This window comes from Typopeltis vanoorti, chromosome 15 (genome assembly GCF_054136105.1).
Source record: "Typopeltis vanoorti isolate ZY-2024b chromosome 15, IOZ_Tvanoo_1.0, whole genome shotgun sequence".
Lineage (NCBI taxonomy): Eukaryota > Metazoa > Arthropoda > Arachnida > Uropygi > Thelyphonidae > Typopeltis > Typopeltis vanoorti.
In genome coordinates this window covers 8463495-8488263 of record NC_143563.1, presented here as the reverse complement: position 1 = coordinate 8488263, position 24769 = coordinate 8463495, and the positions used below count along the sequence as shown (strand labels likewise).

At 34.5% G+C, this 24769-nt stretch overlaps 1 protein-coding gene across 2 annotated transcripts in view; it reads right to left on the bottom strand.

Annotated features, from left to right (window-relative positions):
• Positions 1 to 24769, bottom strand: part of LOC150098343 (uncharacterized) — a 554092-nt gene that overhangs the window by 256937 nt on the left and 272386 nt on the right. For both annotated transcript variants that reach the window (XM_090404722.1, XM_090404723.1), the window contains one exon: positions 23908 to 24068. In XM_090404722.1, coding sequence (XP_090260848.1) covers positions 23908 to 24068 — 161 coding nt within the window. The remainder of the gene's footprint in view (positions 1 to 23907; positions 24069 to 24769) is intronic.

Genomic DNA, 24769 nt, shown 5'->3' with positions numbered 1-24769 from the left:
TAGAGTTATGTGTGCAAACTTCAAAACTAGGAAATGGACAAAGAAACTTATTTGTGCTTATTGTTCCACAAAGGATCTCCTAAGGAAGATACAAAAACTTTAAGTCATTCGAGCAGCAGCTGGACAAAGAAAATGGAAAAGATGGTCATTCTTCGAGAGTAGGCAGCAGAGAGAAACAGCAGAGTAGGAAATGAATCCCATCATACATATAGAAAAGTTTTGGAAAAATCTGGAGATAGAGGACGAAGCTAATAATAATAGTAATGGACAGGATATAAGAGGAAAATGCATGTCGTAATAAGGTGATGGAATTTCAGGAATTCTTGAGGGACAAATGTCTTAGGCAACATGTAACAGAGGGAACAAGAAGTTCAAGAGTTTTGGATTTGGTCGTAAAATCAGAAGAGCTGATAATAAGTGACATGACATCTCTCCCACAAGTTGGAGAGAGTGACCATATGGTTTTGACTTGGAAGATGAATCGACATGCAGGTGTATCAAAGAAAAGGGAGCGTATGTGGAATTATAAGGCAGGTGATTATAATAGTCTTAGGTATCAACTAGGGGCAGTTCCATGAAGGGCAGAATTGGAAGGCCAGGATATCATTAGTGTTTGGGAAATTGTGAAAGGATATTTGTTAGCAGAAATAGTAAGCTGTATCCCATGAGTGAAGAAGCAGATGCTATTTCGTGTAAAGTGGATAACAAATAATATCAAACAGGAACTGCAGTTGAAAAAGAGATTATGGAAGAGGAATAAGGAGAGGGATGGAGAGCAGATGCACGACGAAGAATATAAGATGAAGGCCAGGAGAGTGACTAGTATGGTGAGGAAGACAAAACTGGAATATGAGAAGAGATTGGCACTAAGATCCAAAGAAAATCCTAGGGAATTTTTTAGCTATGTGGCCAGTAGGAGGAGAAATGATTGTGGAAGAATGACGATGCAGGATAAAAATGGGAATAGAGTGACTGATGCAGAGGACATAGTGGAGTTGTTCAATGAGCACTTTATTGGAGTATTTCATCCTGGAGAAGAAGGTTTTAATACTAGAGGGATAGGGCAGGTTTAGACGTGCAAGAGGAGAGTGTGTTCCAAATATTGAGTACTCCAGATACCAGTAAAGCTGTGGGACCGGATGGTATTTCACCATGGGTTTTGAGAGAATGTGCTAAAGAACTGACAGCTCCGTTGACCTGGCTCTTCAATAAGTCTGGCTGGGGGAAAGGTACCCAAGGAATGGAAAGAATGTAAGATAGTGCTGTTGCATAAGGGTGGTAGCACACTGGAGGTGTCTAATTATACGCCAGTTTGTACAGAGAACATCAGTAGTTGTTAAGGTCTTGGAGAAATTAGTGAGGGACTATATACAATTTTGGGCAAATGAGGATAATGTTATCTGAGAGAATCAACATGGATTTGTTAAGGGGCACTCCTGCTTTAGTAATATGATTGCCTTTTATAATAAAGTGACAAAAGCAATTGATAAGGGGAAAGGTATATACTGCCATTTTTCTGGATTTTGCAAAGGAGTTTGACAGGGTGCCACATGATAAGCTGATATTTAAGTTGCAGCACATGGTTTAGATGTCAGGTTAGTCAACTAGATTCAGGATTGGCTGTCTGATAGGTATCAGAGAGTTGTGTATTGTGGGGTTCCACAGGGCTCAGTACTGGGACCTGTATTGTTCAACCTTTATATTAATGACATTGTCAAGGGGATATTCAGTTGTTTGTGGATGATGTGAAGCTGGGAAGGGTTATATATAATAGTGCAGATGTGGCAGCCCTGAAAGAGGATTTGAATAAACTAGATAGATGGGCAAATGAATGGGGTGTCGGTTTAATGCAGCAAAATGTAAGGTCTTGAGGTTTGGGACACATCGATGGGAGGATGCAGACTCGATTGGAGGAGCTATACTGGAGGAAGTAGGGGAGACAAGAGATCTGGGTAATGACGATTGATAGAAACCTGAAATTCAGGGAGCATATTGCAAAGGTGGTGAAGGTAACAGAAAGGATTGCTGCAATACTGAGGATGTTGACCTGCAGAGATAAAAGAGTTATCATTCCATTGTATAAGACTCTGATCAGACCACACTCAGACTATTGAGGATTTGAAGGAGATAAATTAACTGTGGAAAAGGTACATATGGCGCATAACAAAGACAGTTTCAGGACTGTACAATATCAATTACGAGGATAGACTGAGGGAATGTGGACTGCAGAGTTTAGTGGATAGGAGGAGGAGAGGTGATATGATCAAGACTTTCAAACTGTTGAGTGGCAGTTACAGGTCAGACATTTGGGGAGTTCTTTCGCTTGGTCGAACAGTGGGAAGGAGTGGGGCCATCCCCGGAAGTTACAAAAGGAGGCTGTGAGCAAGAGGGTGATTAGTGGTTTCTTGGCATGGAGGATGGTTGAACCATGGAATGCACTGCATGAGAGAGTGGTTAGAGCAGGAACGGTCAATGGGTTCAAGGAGTGAGTGGTATGATAAATTTTGTGTTTCCTAAAAACGACCTCCCATGATAAATCTTTTGATTCTATGGAGGCCTGGATAATAATAATAAAATGGACTAGTCGTTACTAACACCATTTTCCAATATAAAGATGTACACAAGTTCACATAGAAAGAAGTCAAGAAATAGGAAAAGCCTCATTGGCTATGTTACTACTGAGAGTGAAATCTACACGCTGATTTAGGATACAACAGCACAAAAGATTTGAAATTGGAAGAGTTCATCACTTACTTTTAAGTAGGATAAAAATAAATATCAAACTGAAAAGAACAATATGTAAGAAAGTTTTAAACAAATTAGAATTAAATTTGAGCAGCCTTTACAGGTACACTGTAAACTCAATTATATTTATATATATATTTTTATGTTGAGCCCATACACGAGAGGTTGGATGATACTAATCCATTGATACTAAGACTTCTCCATTGCTTCCACCTTAGTATCACCACCTCTCGGTCTGGCTCCCACTGACGAGACCTCAATAAAGGTCAAAACAGGTCTGGGTAGTGGCCCTTCTCTTAATGCATAGCATTATTCATGTCGGCAAGGAGATGTGCTTTGCATTATGAGAGATACTAAGACAAGGAGTTGGTCCACTTTTACCACGAGTTGCCTGTCGTGAAGATACTTCAGGCACAAACTTTGTTTGCTTACACTTGGATAAAGTGTTTAAATTAAATTTATTAAAGTCAAAGTTGGGCAATTCTAGGTTGGGTGCTCTCTGTCGAAAGGAGTTAAAGAGTGTGTAGTTTGGAAGGTTGAGGTGAATAGTATTGGGGGGGGGGGGGAGATTTGAGTTTCTGCCAGAAAGAGTAGGTGTTTGGTAGATTGAAGGTGGTGGTGGACGCTATTAAGGTTGGAGTTTAGGCCACGGATGTGGGTGAAGTGGATATGTAGGATTTTGTGAGTCATATGTTTGACCTCAAGGGTCTTGCACATTTCCTATGCAGTGCCTGCACATTGGTCTCCATGGTATCACTTGGATTTTTCACCAATTTAACTTGTCTGTAGTCTATGATCCAACTGTTGTCACCATTTTGATGTTTTTCTTCGAGTTGTCTTCAAAGCTAGCGTCCTTGTTCCCTTTGTGCAAATGTTAAATCTGGTTGAGCACATATGCATGACTGGGGACAAGTGTCTTAACTTGTTGTTGATCACTGTTATTAGTTCTGATGTGCTTGTTGGCGTGTCGGAAGTCACTTTAATTAGGTGTGGAAAGTTCATTCCGTCCTTTCTTTTGTTAATGTGTCTGAAACGATGGCACCTGATGATATTTTTAATTATATAACAATTACTCAAGAAAAAATGCAACTGTTCAAACACAAGAACTAAATCTTGGAGTCTCAGTGGTAAGCTCTGAAGAAAACATTGATTGATTCAGCTAGGGAGGCTGTAATCAAGTTATTTGCAAGGATAGAAAAATAAGAGTGCAATTAGACACAAGAGGTTAAAGAAGCAGTACTGAAAAAGAAGAAAGCATACTGAAAGTTTTAGTGAATATGTCAGCACTAAAAGAATAGAGAAAAATGTGGAAGAGCTAAGCTATATGTAAAAGTATCTAAACAGAAGTCAAAAGATACTGGTACAAAGATAGAAGATAAATATCAGGAAGGTAGCAAAATTTTATGAGGCTATTGAAAGAATTTATAAATGGAGGAAAGAGTACTGTAAAAGGAATCAAAGATGATAAATGTACATGAAAAGAAAAGATAAGGATATTCTAGATATCTGGAGCAATTACTTTGCAAGAAAGGTAAATGAAACAAGCACTGACAGAACAGTAGTAGACAATATTCAAGAGGAATGTAAACATGAATATATATCAATACTTGAGATAGAAAAGCTATTAAAAACCTGAAATATTTAAAGGTAGCTGAAGTAAATTTGCCCAGAGATGCTCAAATATAGAAGTACAAACATTTTGCAGTGGCTACAGTGCATAATTCAGAAGGCCTGGTTAGAAGGTTGAATTCCAGATGACCGGAGAAGGGCTCTCATAGTTCCCATCTATAAAATACAAATTTCTTTGCTAAGTGTTCCAGGTAAGAGACTAAGAAAAATTGTAAAAGAAATCTTGAAGAGGAAAGCTGGGTTCAAGCCAAAAAGAGGTTGTCAAGATGAGATTTTCACTTTATGAACAATAATTAGGAAATCATAGGAATATAACAAGGATCTGTACTTGAATTTTGTAGATCTTGAAAAGGCATATGACAAGGTGAAAATAGAAAAACGATTTTCAAAATGCTACAGTTGTAAGGGGTAAATGAAATATTATACAGAGCAGCTAAACTGAATAACATCAGTAACAAATATAGGCATGAAAATCAGCAACAAGAAGATGAAACTAAGAAAATTGGTAGTAACATAGAAAACTTAGCTGCATTCTTAATGGAGAACCTATAAAACAAGTAAAATATTTCAGTTATTTTTCATAGTTTTTAGTGAAGATGGTAAATTAAATATGGAAAGAGACAACAGAATAAACAAAACAGGAATGATGACTAAATTTATATAGAATAAGCTGACTAAATTTATATAGAATAAGAGGGAAATTAGTCAAAACACTAACTAGTGTTATACAAGACATTTTCAAAACAGTTTTAAGTTATGAATTTGAGAATTGAGTTAGAAACTAAACACTTCATCAAAAACTAGAGACCACAGATATGCAAGCTCTGAAACAAAATTATGAAAGTAAACAAATAGCAATGGCAGAATCATAATAAAAATGAAAATATTAGGAAGGAACTTGACAGTGTTAGCATTCAAGAATATACGCGGGTTGTCTGAAAAGTTCTCGGCCTCGGCCACAGATGACAACACTATCGGCAAGAGATTTTTTTCTAAGTTGGTACATCTGTCATAAGCACCAAAGTGAAATTGCAAGTCATTCTATCAATTAGTTTGTTTTATACAGCTGTCTGAAGCAAAAGTGTAATCAGTATCCCTTGAAATGGATAAAATTGAGTATTGTGCAGTTATAAAATTCTTTGTAAAAGAAGGTTTAACGACAAAAGAAATTCATTCAAAGAGTGCCCATAAAAGTTTATGGACACTCTTCTCCTTCATTTTCTACAATTAAGAAATGAGCTGCCGAGTTTAAACATGGCCATACCAGCCTTGAAGATGATCCATGTAAAGGATGTCCAAAAAGTGTAACCATTCTAGAAATCATTGATCAAGTGCATGATATGGTATTGGATGATGAATTGCTATGACTATAGGCATTTCAAGAGAATGTGTAGGATATATTTTGCATGAAGAACTGCAAATGAAAAAAAAATTTGCACACGATGGATGCAGAGCTTGCTCACAGCAGATCCAAAACACTCACATGAAAATCTCTGAACAGTGCTTGGAGCTTTTTAACAAGAATAAAGCTAATTTTGTGTGTCGATTTATTACTATGGATGAGAGTTGGATTCAGCATCACACACCAAAATCCAAACAGCAGACATTACTTTGCATCTGAATTACTCTGTATGTGCACAGCAGCTATTCAGACATATTAATCCCACAACCGGCCATGACATCTATAGACGTCCAACTAAATCAGGATATGATTCTGTAACACCTGTTGAATAACATGGATAAGAAATTCAATTTAGTCTCACTATTTCATCCACCTCAGCCAGTAGGGTGGTTAAATACCTCTTCACTATTCAATTATATACTTAAAGCACAACCCTTCATTCCTTCTAATGTTGCCTTGAAAACAAAAATAATATTTTAAAATTAGGACTGAATAATCTAATGTCCTGTATATTTTTTAAAGCAATCTTTCTTTAGAAAAAGGGCTAGGACTACAACCTAAAAGGGGATGTTCTGCAATATTAAATGACGTTTCAAATCATTTTTAAGAAGATCTCAATAATGTTTTGTGCTATGCTCTGCCCATAGGATGGCAATGTATGTACAGCCCTAAAAGAGCATTATTATTATTACAGGCAACTCCAAGGAGTCCTTTGACTCATCGAGGGAGGCCCCAAACATCATGTCCATCACAACTATTCGACATTCACACAGTATCTATCGTGCTTTGCCTTGAACTCATTCACTGTCGCTGTATAAAATAGCTAAATGTAGTTAATTTAATTTATATAGCTATGCATAGAAGGAGATCGCCTTTTATATTAGAGATTAATCATAACTATTTTTGTTGTTTAAAAAATTTTGACTGCTATTCTCAAATACTATTTATCATACATCAATTACTACCTAACTTTATATGACATATTTTACTATTGGAAAACCTGTCTGGCCCTAAAATTTTGAACAGGAGAAAAATGAGGTCTGCATCTGGACCAAAATGTTCAATCATTCTGATGTTATTATTAAACGGTTGATGTAGTTTTTGACATCAGACAAACCATTATATCTTCTCCCAACTTGCATGCCTATCCATTCTAGAACTAGCTGTAGGTTATGGCTTTGTGAGAGATAGCTGCCATCTACATATGAAAACATGTAATTCACCTTAAATATCATTTGCCAATCTTGCTTTATGCCTGGTTTTTCAAAGATATTGTAAAAAATAAATAAATAAATAAATAAAATAACTAGAGATACATTTAAGATAAGATAAATAGCATAGGAATGCTTATCACGTATTTGGAAACAATTTTAGCAAACTCAGTATGGTGAGCACTTACTCCTAGGATTTATCCTCTTGAGCTGAAAAATTCTTGGTGACTTTCTAATTCAACTGTTGTTTATAGACAGAGTACCTAATTGCATAACTGTTTGGTGAATGTGCATTTTGTAACAATCTCACAGAGGATTTGGGATTATCAGATCAACAATCCTTTGTTCACGTGATATTTTGAAACTCATGTACAATATAATGGAAGACAAATTTAGAAAGCTAGAAAGCTTCTAAGAACAGGATGCATACTGCAATTTGACAGCTTTTTACCATTAGTCTTAATCCTACAATCGAATTAAATTTCATAACTCAATAATTAATTTCACTTTCTAAAGCTCAGATTTTAAATCAATTTTTAATCTTACATTTGTTCATAAACTAATGTAGTAAGGAAGTTTAAAATATGTTTCCAATTTAAGGAGAAATACAATGGGTTTATTTGGTTGTAATAATATAAAAAATTAAACCAACTAGTTTTTCTGCAGATACTTGTGGCTCCTTCTGGGTTAAAATAAAAATACAATAAAAGACTATCATGATAAACATTACTAAAATACAGAACATACAGGAATGGCTACAATATGAGTTGACAATGGAAACCACGTGGAGCGTGGGGCTGGCATGGATTAGCTATTGATTAGCTGTGGTTCCCATTGAGTGTGCTATGTGAACAAATGACCATAATATATTCTTTTATGTTATGGTCATCTCCAAATATGTGATTTCCAAATATCATGATCTTGCATGATATTTGGAAATCGCTCATCAGATCTTTTTGCACGTCAGATTTTAACTTTTAAGCCAACTATCTTGCACACAATCAGTGAACAATAGCTAATCCATGCCAGCTCCCGCACTACATGTGGTTTCCATTTTCAACTTATATTGTAACGGTTCCTACATGTTCTGTATTTTAGTAATGTTACAGTTCATGTTAGCCTTTAATTGTATTTTATGTTAACCCAGAAGCAAAACTAATCAGTTTAATTTTTTATATTATTATGATCAAATAAACCCAATGTATTTCTCCTTATAATTGATTTTACTGGCCAAAAGTCTAATATTCATCATATTTCAAATTCATTCATAAGAAATTCAAAACATTCTCTTGACTTTAATAACAAGAAAACAATTAGGTTAATAACCCCCAAGCTCACTACAAGAATGATCACTTTCTGGTATATATCCTCAAGTTAGCCAGATATGAGGATAAAATACCATCTCATGAATTGTTTTTAAATTAACCTTTCTTCCAAACTAGTCTATTACTATATTTTGTCTGTAATTTGATCAGTTAACTCTTATCAACCAACTATATGTTGGTCTTCCTTGCATTTTTTCTTCCTACTATTTCTGCTTCAAATACTTATTTTGTTCATCTTTCATCTGTCATTCTGTTTAAGCAAACATACTATCTTAGATTAACTCCACTCATACACTATGAATACCAAAAAAAAAAACCTTAGGTCTGGCATTTATTGATTTTGGAAAGGCATTTGATTCATACTCAATGTCAGTTATTTTAGAAGCCCTAAAAAATCAAGTAATTGAAAAAACATATTGATATATACTTAGTAACAAAGAAAAAACATATTGATATATATTTAGTAATATATGTAAAATCTAAAACAAATATGAAATTTCCTATAAAAAAGACAGACAGAGAGATAATCTCTCACTTAAATTATTTACAGCAATCCTAGAAGAATTTTTAAAAAATCTGGATTGGAAAAATAGAGGAATTATAGTAAATCAGAAAGAACTAAATAAACTATGATTTGCTGATGACAATTGTTCTTTTAGAAAACTATGTAAAAGAGCTCCAAGAAATTATCAGTTCACTGAATGCAGACAGTAAAAAAGAAAGGATTAAATATAAACAAAGACAAAATGAAAAAAAAAATGTATAATAAATACATTGCCAAAAAAGTCAATACAACAAAGAGAATGCTGGAAATTTATATAGTAACCTCCTATGTTTAAGGACAAAAGATCACGGTAGAAAGAGGCTGTGAAGAAAAAATTATATGTAGAATTCAACTTGGTTGGACAGCATTTGGAAAACACCATGAAGCACTTAAAAAAGACATCCCAATATACCTTAAAAGAAAAACATTCGACAGTTGGATACTTCTGGTCATAACATACAGAAGTAAAACGTGGACACTGAAATTTGACTAACAAGTTGAGGATTACTCAGAGGAAAATGGAAAGCTCCTTACTTGGGTCAAAGCTCAGATTAGGGTGAGAGACATTATATCAACCATTAAAAGATCCAAATAGCAATAGGCAAGTAGGTCATGCTGCAAGAAGTAACACTCAAAAAATGAACAAAGTTGATCTCTGAATGGTATTCCAGAGATGGAAAGAGAGCTACTGGAAGATGAAAAAAATGGTAGAAAGATGAGATTTAAAGAGATGGCTGGCACTCAGTGGCATAGAAAGGCTCAAGATAGAACTGAATGGAGGATTTTGGGGGAGACTTTCATCCAGCAGCAGATAGAAAATGGCTGTAGAAGATAATAAAAATGGATATCATATTGAAAAGAACAGTATGTAAGAAAGTTTTTAAGAGAATTAAATTTGAGTAGCTTTTACAAGTAAATTGTACACTCAACTATACAAACATTGTTGAAGAAAAAAATTAAACAAATTGAAGACAAGAGCCAAACCTTGGAGTCTCAGTGGCAAACTCTAAAGAAGATATTGACTGATTCAGCTAGGGAGGTGTATAATGAAGTTGTCTGTAAGGAAATAAAAATAAGAACACCATTGTGGACACAAGAAGTTACAAAAGCAGTCCTGGAAAAGAATAAAGCATACCAAAAGTTCCTAGCAAATAAGTCGGCAGATGTCCTAAAAGAATACAGAAAAAAATGTAAGAGAGCTAAGCTAGAAAGATATAGAAAATAAATATCAGGAAGGTTGCAAAATATTCCGCAGGCTATGGAAGAAGCTTAGAAATGGAGGAAAGAGTATGGTAAAAGGAATCAAAGATGATAAAGGGGTGACATGAAAACTGAACAGAAGGATATCCTAGATGTCTGGAGTAATTACTTTGAAAGACTGTTAAATGAATGAAGCAGTGACAGAAGTGTACCAGAAAATTTTCAAGAAGAATGCAAAAAGGATTATATGTCAATACTTGAGATAGAAAAAGCCATCAAAAACTTCAAATGTGGAAAGGCAACTGGAATAGATGATACTCAACCAGAAATGCTTACGTATGGAAGTATAAAAGTTTTGCAGTGGCTACATTGCATAATTCAGAGGGCTTGAATTATTCGAGTAGAGCTCTCATAATATCCAGCTAAAAAAAAGGGACTGAAGCTGAATGTGAGAATTATAGATGAATTACTCTACTACATGTTCTAGGTAACATTTATGCAAGCATACCTTGAAAAGAGGTTGAGAAAGATTGTGGAAGAGAAACTTGGAGAAGAACAAGCTGGATTCGGGCCAAATAGAGGTTGTCAAGATTCGATTTTCACTTTAAGACAAACAGTTGAGAAATCGGGAATATGACAAGGATCTGTACTTCAGTTTTGTAGATCTGAAAATGGTATGACTAGGTGCCCAGAGAAAAGGTTTTCAAAACATTCCAATTATATGTTATGCAGAATAATACATAGTCTATATTTAAGTTGTAAGTCAGCAGTTAGAATTGAAGGAAATATAGGAAGATGGTTTGATGTAAAATCACAGGTAAGAAAAGGATGCACATTACCTCCACTTTTATTCATCATTTATATATTGATGAATATATTTCTTTCATCATGTGATGAATATAAATATTCATCACATTATGAAAGAAAGTAGTATTAGTCCTGATATTAGAAATGGAGATGTCAAACTTTGCTTTGCACAAATGATGTTTTACTCCTAAACACATCTAGTGCAAATCTCCAGGATTATCTAATTAAATTGAATAACAGCTTAAAATAAATTTAGTTTAATCCTTTATCCTTTATCCACAAAGTTTGCGCCTGAAAGTATCTTCAGGACTGGGGTAAGGTGGTACAACACCAGGGCACTCCTTGCAAAGGTGGAGCAAGCTACCAACACTCCTATCTCAGTATCTCCCATAATGCAAAACACATCTCCTTGCAGATATGTCTAATGTTATGCATTAAGGGAAGGGCCGCTACCCAGACTAGTTTCGACCTTTATTGAGGTCTCTTTAGTGGGAGCCAGGCCCAAGTGGAGATACCAGGCAGAAGCATTAGCAGGTCATCTCTACCTATAGGAGTTGCCAAATGGTGTGCCACCCTTTTTTTAATAAATTACACCCTTTTTTGAATAAATTAAAAAATCTCTAAATTATTTAGAGAAAGATGTTGAAAGTTTATTTTTCACTTGGTTAGAGTATAATAAATTTAGTTTAATCCTTTATCCAAGTGTGAGCAAACAAAGTTTGCGCCTGAAAGTATCTTCAGGAGTAGCTCCCACTGAAGAGACCTCAATAAAGGTCAAAACTAGTCTGGGTTGTGGCCCTTCCCTTAATGCATAACATTAGACATATCTGCAAGGAGATGTGTTTTGCATTATGGGATATAATGAGATAGGAGTGTTGGTAGCTTGCTCCACCTTTGCAAGGAGTGCCCTGGTGTTGTACCACCTTACCCCAGTCCTGAAGATACTTTCAGGCACAAACTTTGTTTGCTCACACTTGGATAAAGGATTAAACTAAATTTATTATACTCTAACCAAGTGAAAAATAAACTTTGAATAACAGCTGTAACAAATTTGGCTTGAAAATCAGAAATAAAAAGACCAAAACACGGTAGTAACATAGAAAACTTCAGCTACATTCTGAATGGAGATCCTACAGAAATGTCCCTAAATACTGAAATGTAAAACATTTCAGGTATTTAGGTACAGTTTTTAGTGAAGATGGCAGGTTAAATCTGGAAATAAACAGAATAAGCAAAGCTGGTGTGGTGAGTAGCCAGCTGAATAAATTTATATGGAATAAGAGAGAAATTAGCCAAAACACCAAACTAGCAGTATACATGACAGTGTTCTGGCCAGTTTTAAGTTATGAATCCAAGAGTTGGGTTAGAAATAGGGCACCTGATCAAAGACTAGAGACCACAGATATGAAGGGTCTGAGAAAAACCAGGAGAGTGAACCAATTGCATCAATGGCAGAATCATATTAAAAATGAAGATATTAGAAAGAACTTCGACATTAGCATTCAAGCATGTGTCAGTAGAGCTAATCTATAGTAGTATGGTCACTTAAATAGAATGGGTGAGGAAAGGCCAAAAGGGTAAGAAAGAGACCCAGAGGAAGACTAAGGTCTATGTGGATTGATTGAGTCAGAAGTGGCTTAGAAGTGTTAGATATGACAATATTGGAGTGTTCACAAGTAACAAACTGATTTAGAGGAAAATTGTTGATAGGAGATTAATAATAATAATAAACCGTAATCATATAGAACTTAATCATAATAACCTGAACATCTCTTTGGGGTACATATCAGGAAATTGATGATGATCAGTATATTTTTATTATATCAAGACTATGCTGTCTGCATAATCTAGAGCTTCCAATTGTGATATAGAATTCCATTTAATTCCTCTTCTTACACCTGTCACTTTCCTCATAATCCAATCAGCAACTATGCTGAACAGTAAACCAGACACTACATGACTGTCTCATACCAGTCATTATCTGAAATAATTCGGTGCAATAGTTAAACTTTTAATTCCTTAATCCATTTCTTTGATTATTCTCACATATGTGTGAGGAATTCCACAACTTCTAATAATTAACTGTAAAAATATCACAAATAATTTTACCTATTACATTCTTTTTTTTTAACAGTATTATATATATTGTTAAGATATTTAAATATTTTTATGGAAAATATTACTGTTAGAGCTTAGGTAATTAAAAATGAAATAAAAGATTACTAATTATAATGAAGAGCCAAAGGCTTCAATTTGGCGACATGAACTTATTTAAGTTAAGGGAAATTATATCTTATATAATGAAATAAAATAATGAAATAAAAGATGTTTAAAATATCATCAGGTCAATAAAATTATGTTGAAAAGATATTTTACTGTGAAAAGAACATAGCAGCAGTGCTTGTAGTTTCACTGTTAATAAAAGACTAGTGAGGCTGTTAAGTCTAACGGCATGTAATGGCTGTCATAAGAGGAAATGGTTTCTCATTCAGCAGTATGAAGAATCAGCAAGATATACATATCTTTCTAGGCTGGTGGATTTAAAATACCTGTGGACGTTTTTTTTATATACTGAGTGTAATGAAATAATCATCATGTGGAAAAGAAACTTCATCACACTGTCAACAAACGCTATCCAGTCCACCATTACTGAAATCTTCACTCTGCTGTCTGTAATATCCTGCTGTCATAATGTCATTCACGCAGTCATAACTGAGAGAATACTAATACTACATATGCTCAACAGTGATATAGAAAATAAAAACAGTTGATGCAACACACGAGAAGACGAAAGAGAGATTTTTTGAGATATATAGAGAGCGGAGATGTAAAAAAATGGGAACAGATAGATGAATATAAAGGAGAGATGAAAATAATTCCCTTTTAAGAAATATGGAATAAATGGTTGTGTTTAGTGGATTTCTTTTATCTTCAAGTGCCCATAGAGAGGTTATATAACTTCACACTTGAATGAAGATTAAATGAAAAGATATTCTTTGTTTTCTATTTCTGCACTGGATAGCTGACTTTTATGAAGAACACTCAATATTTCTTGGTACATGTTTTAAGTAGTAACCGAATATGCTAGAAAAGTGAGACATATGTTTGAGTACACAGATATGAAGTCATTTTTCTGTATGACTGTGTGCAAAAATTTGTTGCTGCTGATTTCCCCTTAGCAAACGTAAGCATGGGTAAGAATTTTGTATTCTGATTTTCTATAGAAATATATATATTTTTTTTTTTTTTTTTTTGTGAATGTCTATTTGTGTCTATAATAAATTTAGTTTAATCCTTTATCCAAGTGTAAGCAAACAAAGTTTGCACCTGAAGTATCTTCAGAACTGAGGCAACTCGTGGTAAAGGTAGACCAAGCTCTCACTCCTTGTCTTAATATCTCCCATATTGCAAAGCACATCTCCCTGTTGACATGTATAATGCTATGCATTAAGGGAAGGGGCCAACACCGAGACTGGTTTTGACCTTTATTGAGGTCTCGTCAGTGGGAGCCAGACCCAGAAGTGGTGATACTAAGGCAGAAGCAATGGAGAAGTCATATTTACTATACGAGGTGCCAAAAGGTGTACCAACTTATTATTATATTACTATGGATTTAGAGAAAGATGTTGCCTCAGTCCTGAAGATATTTCAGGTGCAAACTTTGTTTGCTTACACTTCGAGAAAGGATTAAACTAAATTTATTATAGTCTAACCAAGTGGGAAAAAACTTGCAACATCTTTCTCTATATCCAGAATAATTTAATAATAAGGTTTCTGAATAAGCAAAAATAAACGTTCACAAAGTCTTGCAAATGATAAATAAGCACCCAAGATAGAGATACTCGAATGGAGGTGGCCCAAAGTGACGTCATAATGCTGATGGGTAATCCCAGATACTGTAGCATTGGAACAAAGGATCAGAAAAGATATTTAAGAGGACTGAAATGGGAATGAAGGACCTTGGACATTTTTGGCTCTTAGTTTTTCCTTATTTCGGAGGACCCAGTTCCAGGTGTGTGGAGGCAAAGCTGTAATCAGGGAAGTTCCTGCTAGGATCCATGGACATGCCAGGAGAATGCGACTACCCGCAGATGTAACGGAGACTTTGGCAGATCCTTCCCAGTAACCCGATGAGGAATTGCAGCGGCAGTGTCAATGGGAAATCACCCCAACTGTAATGGACGGTATCCATAGCAAGAATCACCGCATTGTCCAAGCGACAATCGCAACTAAAGATGAAGACGCAGAGTCAGGCTATCCATATTGAAGATTTGTTCAATTGACTGGACTGACAATGTAAAGTACTGAAACTGAGCTCGTTCTGTTAATGCTTAAGAAAAGTATAATCGGAATTAGCCGATTGTACGTGTATAGCACACTACTAGTCATGAGCCTTCTTCTGGAGTCTACTCCTGAGTAAACTTCTCTCTCTCTCTCTCTCTCTCTCTCTCTCTCTCTCTCTCTATATATATATATATATATATATATATATATGTTTACAGTAAATATTTTATTTTTTTATATTTGAGCTTCATTCTGTGAATAAACACAACATGCTGATTTGAAGTCAATGCACAATTACGAAGGTACAAACCTGAAACATTCTAACCAACCACTAAACAAAAAAATAAAATTATATGAATAATTATCTTACTCTCCACAACTTAATATACTAGAAGGTTGATGTAGACAGGGTAGAGAAGTATAACATAAATGGTAGTCTGTTTACAGTTTATTATAACCATAATGCTTTTAACAATATTGTCAAATACTTGCCAAAATCTATAATTTAGGGATAATGAGTTTCTAAGCTCTATGCTTTGTTCAATGGTGTTCTATAAAGTAAAAATCTACTCCCAACTGTTCTAGAATCAACTTGTTCGTGCCTTAATATATTTTCTATTTCTCTTTGAATATTATTTATCAATATTCTATATAAAAATTCTGCAGGTAGTGACAGTTGACTAATTCCTTTCTAATCATCAGTTTTCAATTTTCAGAGTAGATCTCACATTTACTAGATCTCTGTTCTTCATCATCAAATTCCTGACATGTATCCTCAAGGGTTGTACAGGATATGATAGTACTACAAGAAAAATTCACATCATTACTAACTTCCTATCTACAATTTTCCTCCAAATCAGTCTGTTACTTGTCAAGACTCCAACATTATTAGATCTTATATTTCTATCGTCTAAGGCACTTTGTACCGTATCCATCCACCTATATCTTGATCATCCTCTGGGTTGTTTTCCTGATAATGTTGGAGTCTTGTATGGTCACTTGTTTTGCTAATCTTTCTTCGCCCATTCTGTTTAAGTGACCAAACCACCTGAGAATAGCTCTGCTAACGCATTCCTAGATGCTGACAATGTCAAGTTCTTTCCTAAAATCCTCATTTTTAATATGATATTGCCATTGATGCCATCTGTTCATGCCTCTAATCTTTCTCAGGACTCTCACATCTGTGGTCTCCAGTCTTTGGTCAAGTGTTTTACTTCTGACCCAGCTCTCAGATTCCATAAGTTAAAACTGGTTTGAACACTGTCGTGTATACAGCTAATTTAGTGTTCTGACTAATTTCTCTCTTATTCCATATGAATTTATTCAATTGACTTCCCACCATACCAGCTTTGCTGATTCTGTTTTCTATTTCCATATTTAATTTACCATCTTCAGTAAAAATCGTGCATAAGTAGCTGAAGTGTTTTAATTGTTCCACAGGTTCACCGTTCACAACACAGTTGACATTTTCAACAATTCTACCTATTTTCATTGTCTTTGTCTTTTTTAAGGGGTGCTTAAGGGTCAAAGCTGTATAATTGAGAGGAGACCTCCACATAGCCTTTAAAGGAATGCGGAGAACCGACCAGGGCTTCTGACCTAATGTCCAATCCTCACCTTCTCGTGGTGCACTCTGTTGGTTATCTACCTGGATACTGAACGAACGAGGATGGGCTGGCAATTTGGGATTAACCGACCAAATTGTATTCTTATTGGTTAAACCAAAATAAAAAATGATGGTACAACATGAAAAAATTTCATGCCGGCTGGGGCGTCGCCCCGTTAAACAAGGCCCCCGTTGTTTTCGCCACGGAACCAGGGTGAACAGCGAAAAGTCAGCTACTGGAACATATCTGAAAACAAACCCCAACTCAACATCACCAGAGTTAAAGATCGGTACTATCAACGTAAGATGCCTGAATGGCAAAGAAATGAAGCTAGCTGAGGAAGTAGATAAGTACCAGATCGACATAATAGGAGTGACTGAAACAAAAAAGACCAAAACTGGTGAGATCTTTCCGAGCAATAAATACAAAATGTTATATTCAGGCAATGACAATTAAGGAAAAGAAGGAGTAGCCATAGTATTCAACACAAAATACGAGGCTAATCTTCTTGAATGGCAGTCAGTCTCAAGTAGAATGATGTGAGCAAATATCAGAATGGGGAATTGGACAATGAGACGTATTTCTGCCTATGGTCCCACAGAAGGTTTTACTAAGGCAGAAGTGGAGAAATTTTTTGATGCTTTAGAAAAAGCAACTGACACAATGAAAAAGAAAAGGTTAGTCCTTGTTGGGAATCTAAATAGCAGAGTAAAAAATGATTGTGAGACATACAAAAATATTTTGGGAAAATTTGGAGAAAAGAGCAAAGCTAATAATAATGGCAAATATCTGTTGGATTTCTGTTCAGGACATGGACTGGTTATTACTAACACCATGTTCCAACATAAAAATGTGCACAAATTCACATGGAGAGAAGAGGCTAGGAATAAGAAAAGTCTCATTGACTATGTTATTGTTGATAGTGATGTTTTCTCGCTGGTGCAGGACACCAGAGTGTACAGAGGATTTGAAATTGGAAGTGATCACTATTTAGTCTTGAGTAGGATAAAATTGAATTTCATATTGAAAAGAATAACATGTAAGAAAGTTTTAAATCGAATAAAAGTTGAGCAGCTCTCAGATGTGAACTGTAGCTAAAACACACAAAGATTATTGAAGAAAAAATGAAAGAGTTTGAGAACAGGAACCAAACCTTGGAGATTCAGTGGCAAACTCTGAAGAAAATAAACATTGATTGATTCTGCCAGAGAGGCATGTGGTGAGGTTGTCTGCAAGGTTAAAAAAATCAGAACTCCCTGGTGGACACAGGAAGTTAAAGAGGCAGTGAAGGAAAAGAAGAAAGCATATCAAAAGTTCCTGTCAAATAAGTCAGCTTATGATCTTAGAGAATATAGAGACAAATGCAAGAATGCTAAACACTGTGTAAAACTAGCTAAACAAAAGTCATGAGAGGACTTTGGCAAGAATATAGAAAATAAATATCAAGGAGGTGGCAAAATATTCTGAAGGTTGTTGAAGAAACTTAGGAATGGAGGAAAGAGTGCTGTAAAAGGAGTTAGAGATGATAAAGGTGACATGAAAACAGGAGAAAAAGATATCCTTGAAGTATGGAGTAATTACTTTGAAAAACTGCTAAATGAAACAAGCAGTGATGACAGCACAGTGGTAAAACGCACTGACCAGGCATGCAGTCAGGAATACACATCCATACCTGAGGTAGAAAAAGCCATCAAAGGCTTGAAATGTGGAAAGGCAGCAGGAGTAGATGATATTCAACCAGAAATGCTGAAGTATGGTGGTATAAAAGTCTTACAGTGGCTGCACTGCATAGTTCAGAAAGCCTGGACAGAGAGACGAATTCCCGATGATTGGAGTAGAGCTCTCATAGTACCCATATATAAAAAGGGAAATAAAACTGAATGTGAGAATTACAGATGTATTTCCCTACTGAGTGTTCCGGGCAAGATCTATGCAAGTATACTTGAGAAACGGATGAGAAGAATTGTGGAAAAAAAAAGCTTGGTGAAGAACAAGCTGGATTCAGGCCAAATAGAGGCTGTCAGGTTCAGATCTTCACTTTGCGACAAATAGTCGAGAAAGCATGGGAATATAACATAGATCTGTATTTAAGTTTTGTCTATTTGGAAAAGGCATATGACAAGGTGCCAAGAGAGAAGCTATTCAATACGCTGCAGTTATATGGTGTCAATGGGGCATTATATCAAGCAATACTTAGTCTTTATTTGAGTTGTAAGTCAGCAGTTAGAATTGAAGGAAGTACAGGAAGATGGTTTAATGTTAAATCTGGTGTGAGACAAGGATGTACATTATCCCCTTTGTTATTCATTATCTATATGGATCACATTATGAAGGAAAGTGGTATTAAACATGATATCAAAATTGGAGATGTTAATGCCAGCTCTTTGCTTTATGCGGATGATGTTATACTTCTAAATAAATCCGCTACAAGTCTGCAAGATTCTCTGACTAAACTGAATAGCTGTTGTAATAGATATGGTATGATGGTCAGCAATAAAAAGACAAAGACAATGAAAATAGGCAGAATCATTGAAAATGTCAACTGTGTTGTGAATGGAGAACCTGTGGAACAAGTAAAGCATTTCAGCTACTTAGGCACGATTTTTACTGAAGATGGTAAATTAAATATGGAAATAGACAACAGAATCAGCAAAGCTGGTATGGTGGGAAGTCAATTGAATAAGTTCATATGGAATAAGAGAGAAATTAGTCAGAACACTAAATTAGGTGCATACAAGACAGTGTTCAAACCAGTTTTAACTTATGGATCTGAGAGCTGGGTCAGAAGTAAAACACGTCACCAAAGACTAGAGACCGAAGATAGGAGAGTCCTGAGAAAGATTAGAGGCGTGAACAGATGACATCAATGGCAATATCATATTAAAAACGAGGATGTTAGGAAAGAACTTGACATTGTCAGCATTCAGGAATGCGTTAGCAGAGCTAATCTCAGGTGGTATGGTCACTTAAATAGAATGGGAGAGAAAGGATTAGCAAAACAAGTGTTCTCTGCCAGGTTGGCAGGAAAAAGACCCAGAGGAAGACCAAGATATAGGTCGATTGATACGGTACATAGTGCCTTAGAGGATAGAAATATAAGATCTGATAATGTTGGAGTCTTGACAAGTAACAGATTGATTTGGAGGAAAATTGTAGACAGGAAGTTAGTAATGACGTAATTTTTTCATGTAGTACTATCATATCCTGTACACCCCTTCAGCGTACATGGCAGGAATTTGATGATGATTGTCTTTTTAATGCTGACCTTTTCATACCATATCTATTACAACAGTTATTCAATTTAGTCAGGGAATCTTGCAGACTCGTAGCGGATTTATTTAGAAGTATAACATCATCCGCATAAAGCAAAGAGCTGGCATTAACATCTCCAATTTTGATATCATGTTTAATACCACTTTCCTTCATAATGTGATCCATATAGATAATGAATAACAGAGGGGATAATGTACATCCTTGTCTCACACCAGATTTAACATTAAACCATCTTCCTTTACTTTCTTCAATTCTAACTGCTGACTTACAACTCAAATAAAGACAAAGTATTGCTTGATATAATGCCCTATTGACCATATAACTGTAGCATATTGAATAGCTTCTCTCTCGGCACCTTATCATATGCCTTTTCCAGATCGACGAAACTTAAATACAGATCTGTGTTATATTCCCATGCTTTCTCAACTATTTGTCGTAAAGTGAAGATCTGATCCTGACAGCCTCTATTTGGCCTGAATCTATGTTCTTTGAGATTATAATTATCATTACTTACTTCCACTCTTTAGATATCTTTTTCACAAACACACCACCACTTTTTGTTGAAGATTTTTCATGAACTTAACAATGGTCATTTATCTTTGAAAGAAAAAAAATTTCGAATTTTTTTATTATTATTTATAAAACAATGTTTACTCACACTACTTATTATTAGACAAGAATATTTTTTAGTTTCCTACAATTTTGTTCAAAAAGTACTGATATGAATTTTTTGATTAATGAAATTTTGAAAATGACTCAGATACAATGGTGCTTCTCATCCTGCCAAAATGCAATTAACACTATAACATGGCTTGCCAGACATCCCATATTTTACATCGAATTTTGCTATCTATTGTACTTGTAGGAACAGCCTAATGTCCTGTATTTTAATGAAAAGATAAAAGTATAAATAATTATGTTAAGCAATTATAATTTTCAAATAATCCAACTTAAATCATAAAAACTGACAATTCGAGGAAATTCTGTTTACAGTTTACGGCAATGACGGTCACTTTCATTGGTCACTTTTTATTTAGTAAGCATTTTATTTATAATTCTGTACAGATATATTGCATTTGCTTATTTTCAAACAGTTCTTATTTGAACACTATGTGATGTGGTATCGGTACAGTATATGGATTTATTTCAATAATTATTAAAAAATAACATCTCACCTTTTTTGAATTTGCGATATTTCGTTAATATATAAAATACATAATTAAAGGTAAATTAATTTTCTTTGTTAATTATACAAAGGTAAATTAATTTTCTTTGTTAATTATACAAAGGTAAATTAAATTTTGTTTCTTTAAGTCCTTAACATAGCCAAAACAAAAGTGCATTTTCATCGATTATTCGAAAGACTAGAATTTTATTGCAAAATGAAAACAGCCTAAGAAGTTGAATGCAAAATCTATAGATGAACGTTTAGTATTGCACATGGGGGGATGATCGGATATTACACAATGCATTAACACTCAGAAAAAAAATAAATGAGCATTTCGAGTTCCAGTTCCAAAAAATACTGACCTGACCTAACCTAACCAAATACCAGCAAAGAAAGAAAAGTTATTGCTGCTGAAATAACTATGGCATTTCATGATATAAAGCATCATCATTCTTTTAATTCTAATGATTGCAGCAGCAAACTTGTTCCTATAATTTTTTGGACTCACCAAAATTGTCCCGTATTTGGAAAATCAAATATGCGACATGGGTGACCCATGTCCCGTATTTGGTTTTCAAAAATCTGGCAACCCTACACTATAACCAAGAGACTATGTAGTTAATAAATGCTTCTCTACTGTCATTCTTTGATACTAATTTTCATGAACATTATATGTATCATATTCACTCCACAGCAATGTCCTATAAAATCTGCAGCTCTTTCGCATATGGAAACGATATATACTGTATAAAAATATTTACATCTTTTTTTTTCTTCACAATCTTCATCTAATCCACAGTTCTAGGGTACAGTAATCCACATCAATCCATTAGCATTAGCATTAAAAAATAAATAAAACAAATCTAATAAACACTTAAACAATGTAAGTTTAAAACTCAAATTCTGAAGTTGTAAATTTTCTAAGAATTCTGCCAAGAAACTTAGAGAAGGAACAGAATTCTAACATTTTATCCTTTACAGCATAATAAAGTACTTAACTTGCAAAATTTTTTTTTTTCTTGTCTAGTGTAGTCTTACGTTTTCCATTACTTCTTTCTTTGTTAAAACCAAATATGAACTTTTCTATAACTCGCACTAATTTGTGAGATAAAAATTTATGATTAAAAAAGAAAAAAAAAACTTCAGGTTAGGTAACTGACAACAATTAATATATTGTTGTCAGTTACAATTAATAGATTCCACACAATCATATATTTGGCTTGCTAGCTGATACATACAAAATTCAGCTGATTATCTTACTCAGAATAATGGTATTATAAAAACACTATTCAGCAGTGCTTGTATCATTTATTCTCTGATACTGGACATTTCCTAGCAGGTTATTCTAAGCAGGGATTTCTATTTACTTTGACAGTTACTGAAGAGATCAGTTGTGAAACATCCTCCTCACAAGTCAGATTTAGCTCCATTGGACTTCTAGTTATTTCCTAAAAAGAAGACACATCTCAAGGGTATCCATTTTGACGATGATAAAACAGGTCAAGGCACAGGTGAGAAAACATTTTTGAAGACAATATGAAGAGTTTTATGATGAGTTAAAAACTCTTGTTATGTTATGCAGTGAAGAAAATACATTTAAAGAGAGGAAGATAATGCTGAGACAGTGTATTCTTTTTCTTTCTTTTTTTTTTTTTAAAAAAAAGACAAGCCTTATAACCTCAAGAAGCTATGCAAGCTCATCTGGTGCAGGCTTTTATAAACACCCTACATTCATGATGGGACTCAAACCCATGGCCTGTTGTTGGAGAGCAGGTATGTTATCCACTTAGCCAACCAGGCCAGAAGTGACAATATGTCAATGAAAATAAAAAGAAAAGACATATCAGTGAAAACAGAAAGCATTTTTTTTTTATTTCACTGATATCTCTTGGGAGCTATTACAATGAAGGCATTATTTTTGGAAGGTCCCTTGCACATGTAAACTTGTGCAACAAAGATCTCAACATTAAACAGATAACAGTATGCTATTTTCTTATTTCTTAATAATTCATTCTAAAATAGAAAAAAAAAAAAATGAACTTAAAAGAAACAATGCTGCTTTCCTATTAAAAACAAACTAGAGAGGAGACTCCATAGCTCAGTCAGTATAGACAAAGCCCTTTGGTCAGAAAAAGCCCTGGGTTCAATTCCCATTCTTGGCCTAAGGAAAGGTGAGTTAGCCAGTCTCTTATGGAGGTAGGGAGGTTATTTCACCCGGAAACTCGGGTTTTTCATTTCATCCCCCAGAACAGGCAAACCAGTCCCGTGAACACACATGGATTACAGTTAGGAATACCTAAAAACCAGCCATAGGTCTGATTCGTCAGCTATGCTGGATAAAATGGGGGGGAGGGAGGGAATGGTGCCATACATCCCTGTAAAAAGGGCCTCATGGCCATTGTTTCATCATACACTAAATAACAAACTAGAGGACATCAAACAAAGAATTCCCATATTTTTCTATGTGTAGGATATAAAATTCAATTTTTTATTACTCACTGCCTTGTTTAAAATATTTTCTTTATTCATAATTATTTTTATTATTAATGTTAGATATACTCTTATTATATTTGACATGTAGTAAAAATCTGTTACAAGCAAGCCAAAATTATGCAATAAATTACATTAAATGTCCATGTATATATACTAATACACACCTACCTACCCACCCACCCACACACACAAAATGCTGATAAAGAAATTGCATATTACCATCACTGATCTTATATTCCAATTCTGCTCTGAGCCAATCAGGAAAAATAGATGAAACGACACCTGCACTAGCCATTAAATCATTGATAAGAGCATCAGATGATCCACTTGTATCCCAAAGTAGTACAGGCAAAGTAATACCATTATTTATATCTTCATTTCTAAAAGAATATAGTAAAATCAAATAGAGTTCATAAAGAGAATAATAATGTCAAATAGTGTCAAATTTCACAGACAAATATACCTCAACTACATGAGATGCATTCTCCTGTGAAAAAGACGGTTTCTCAAACAATTTAATTTGTTTGAGAAAAAATACAGAAACACTGAACTGAAATAATTTCCTACAGGTTCTTCTGTCTTTTATGTGTGGGTGTAATACATAAATTAAAAACATCACATGCAACATGGATTTGTAAATAATAGACATCAAAATAATAATACTTAATAACAGTGGGAAGGTTTTCTTGAAAGACTGCTGAACTCAGAAATTTTGCTTTAATGAAATGAAATTTGAACCTTTGTTTTGTTGTTGTTTGTTTGAAGATGGTGAAACAAACAAAATTTCAATGCTAGTTGAAATTCTTGAAAAATGCATCAAGATTTTACTATTTTCAAGTATGCCTTAGAGCTGTTTCTGAAACTATAAAATTCCAAGTGAAATGACTGTCACATCAAATTTTCTAGCAAAAAGATCAAATCTTCCAATTTTGTTTAGTTCCATTATCAAACAATGAATTAATTTATTTCGTGTGTGAACTACAGAAAACATAAAAGCATATATATATATATATATACACACACAAATGATTAAAAGCATATAATTAAAAGAATAGACATTAAAAAAGAAAGAAAAAAAACA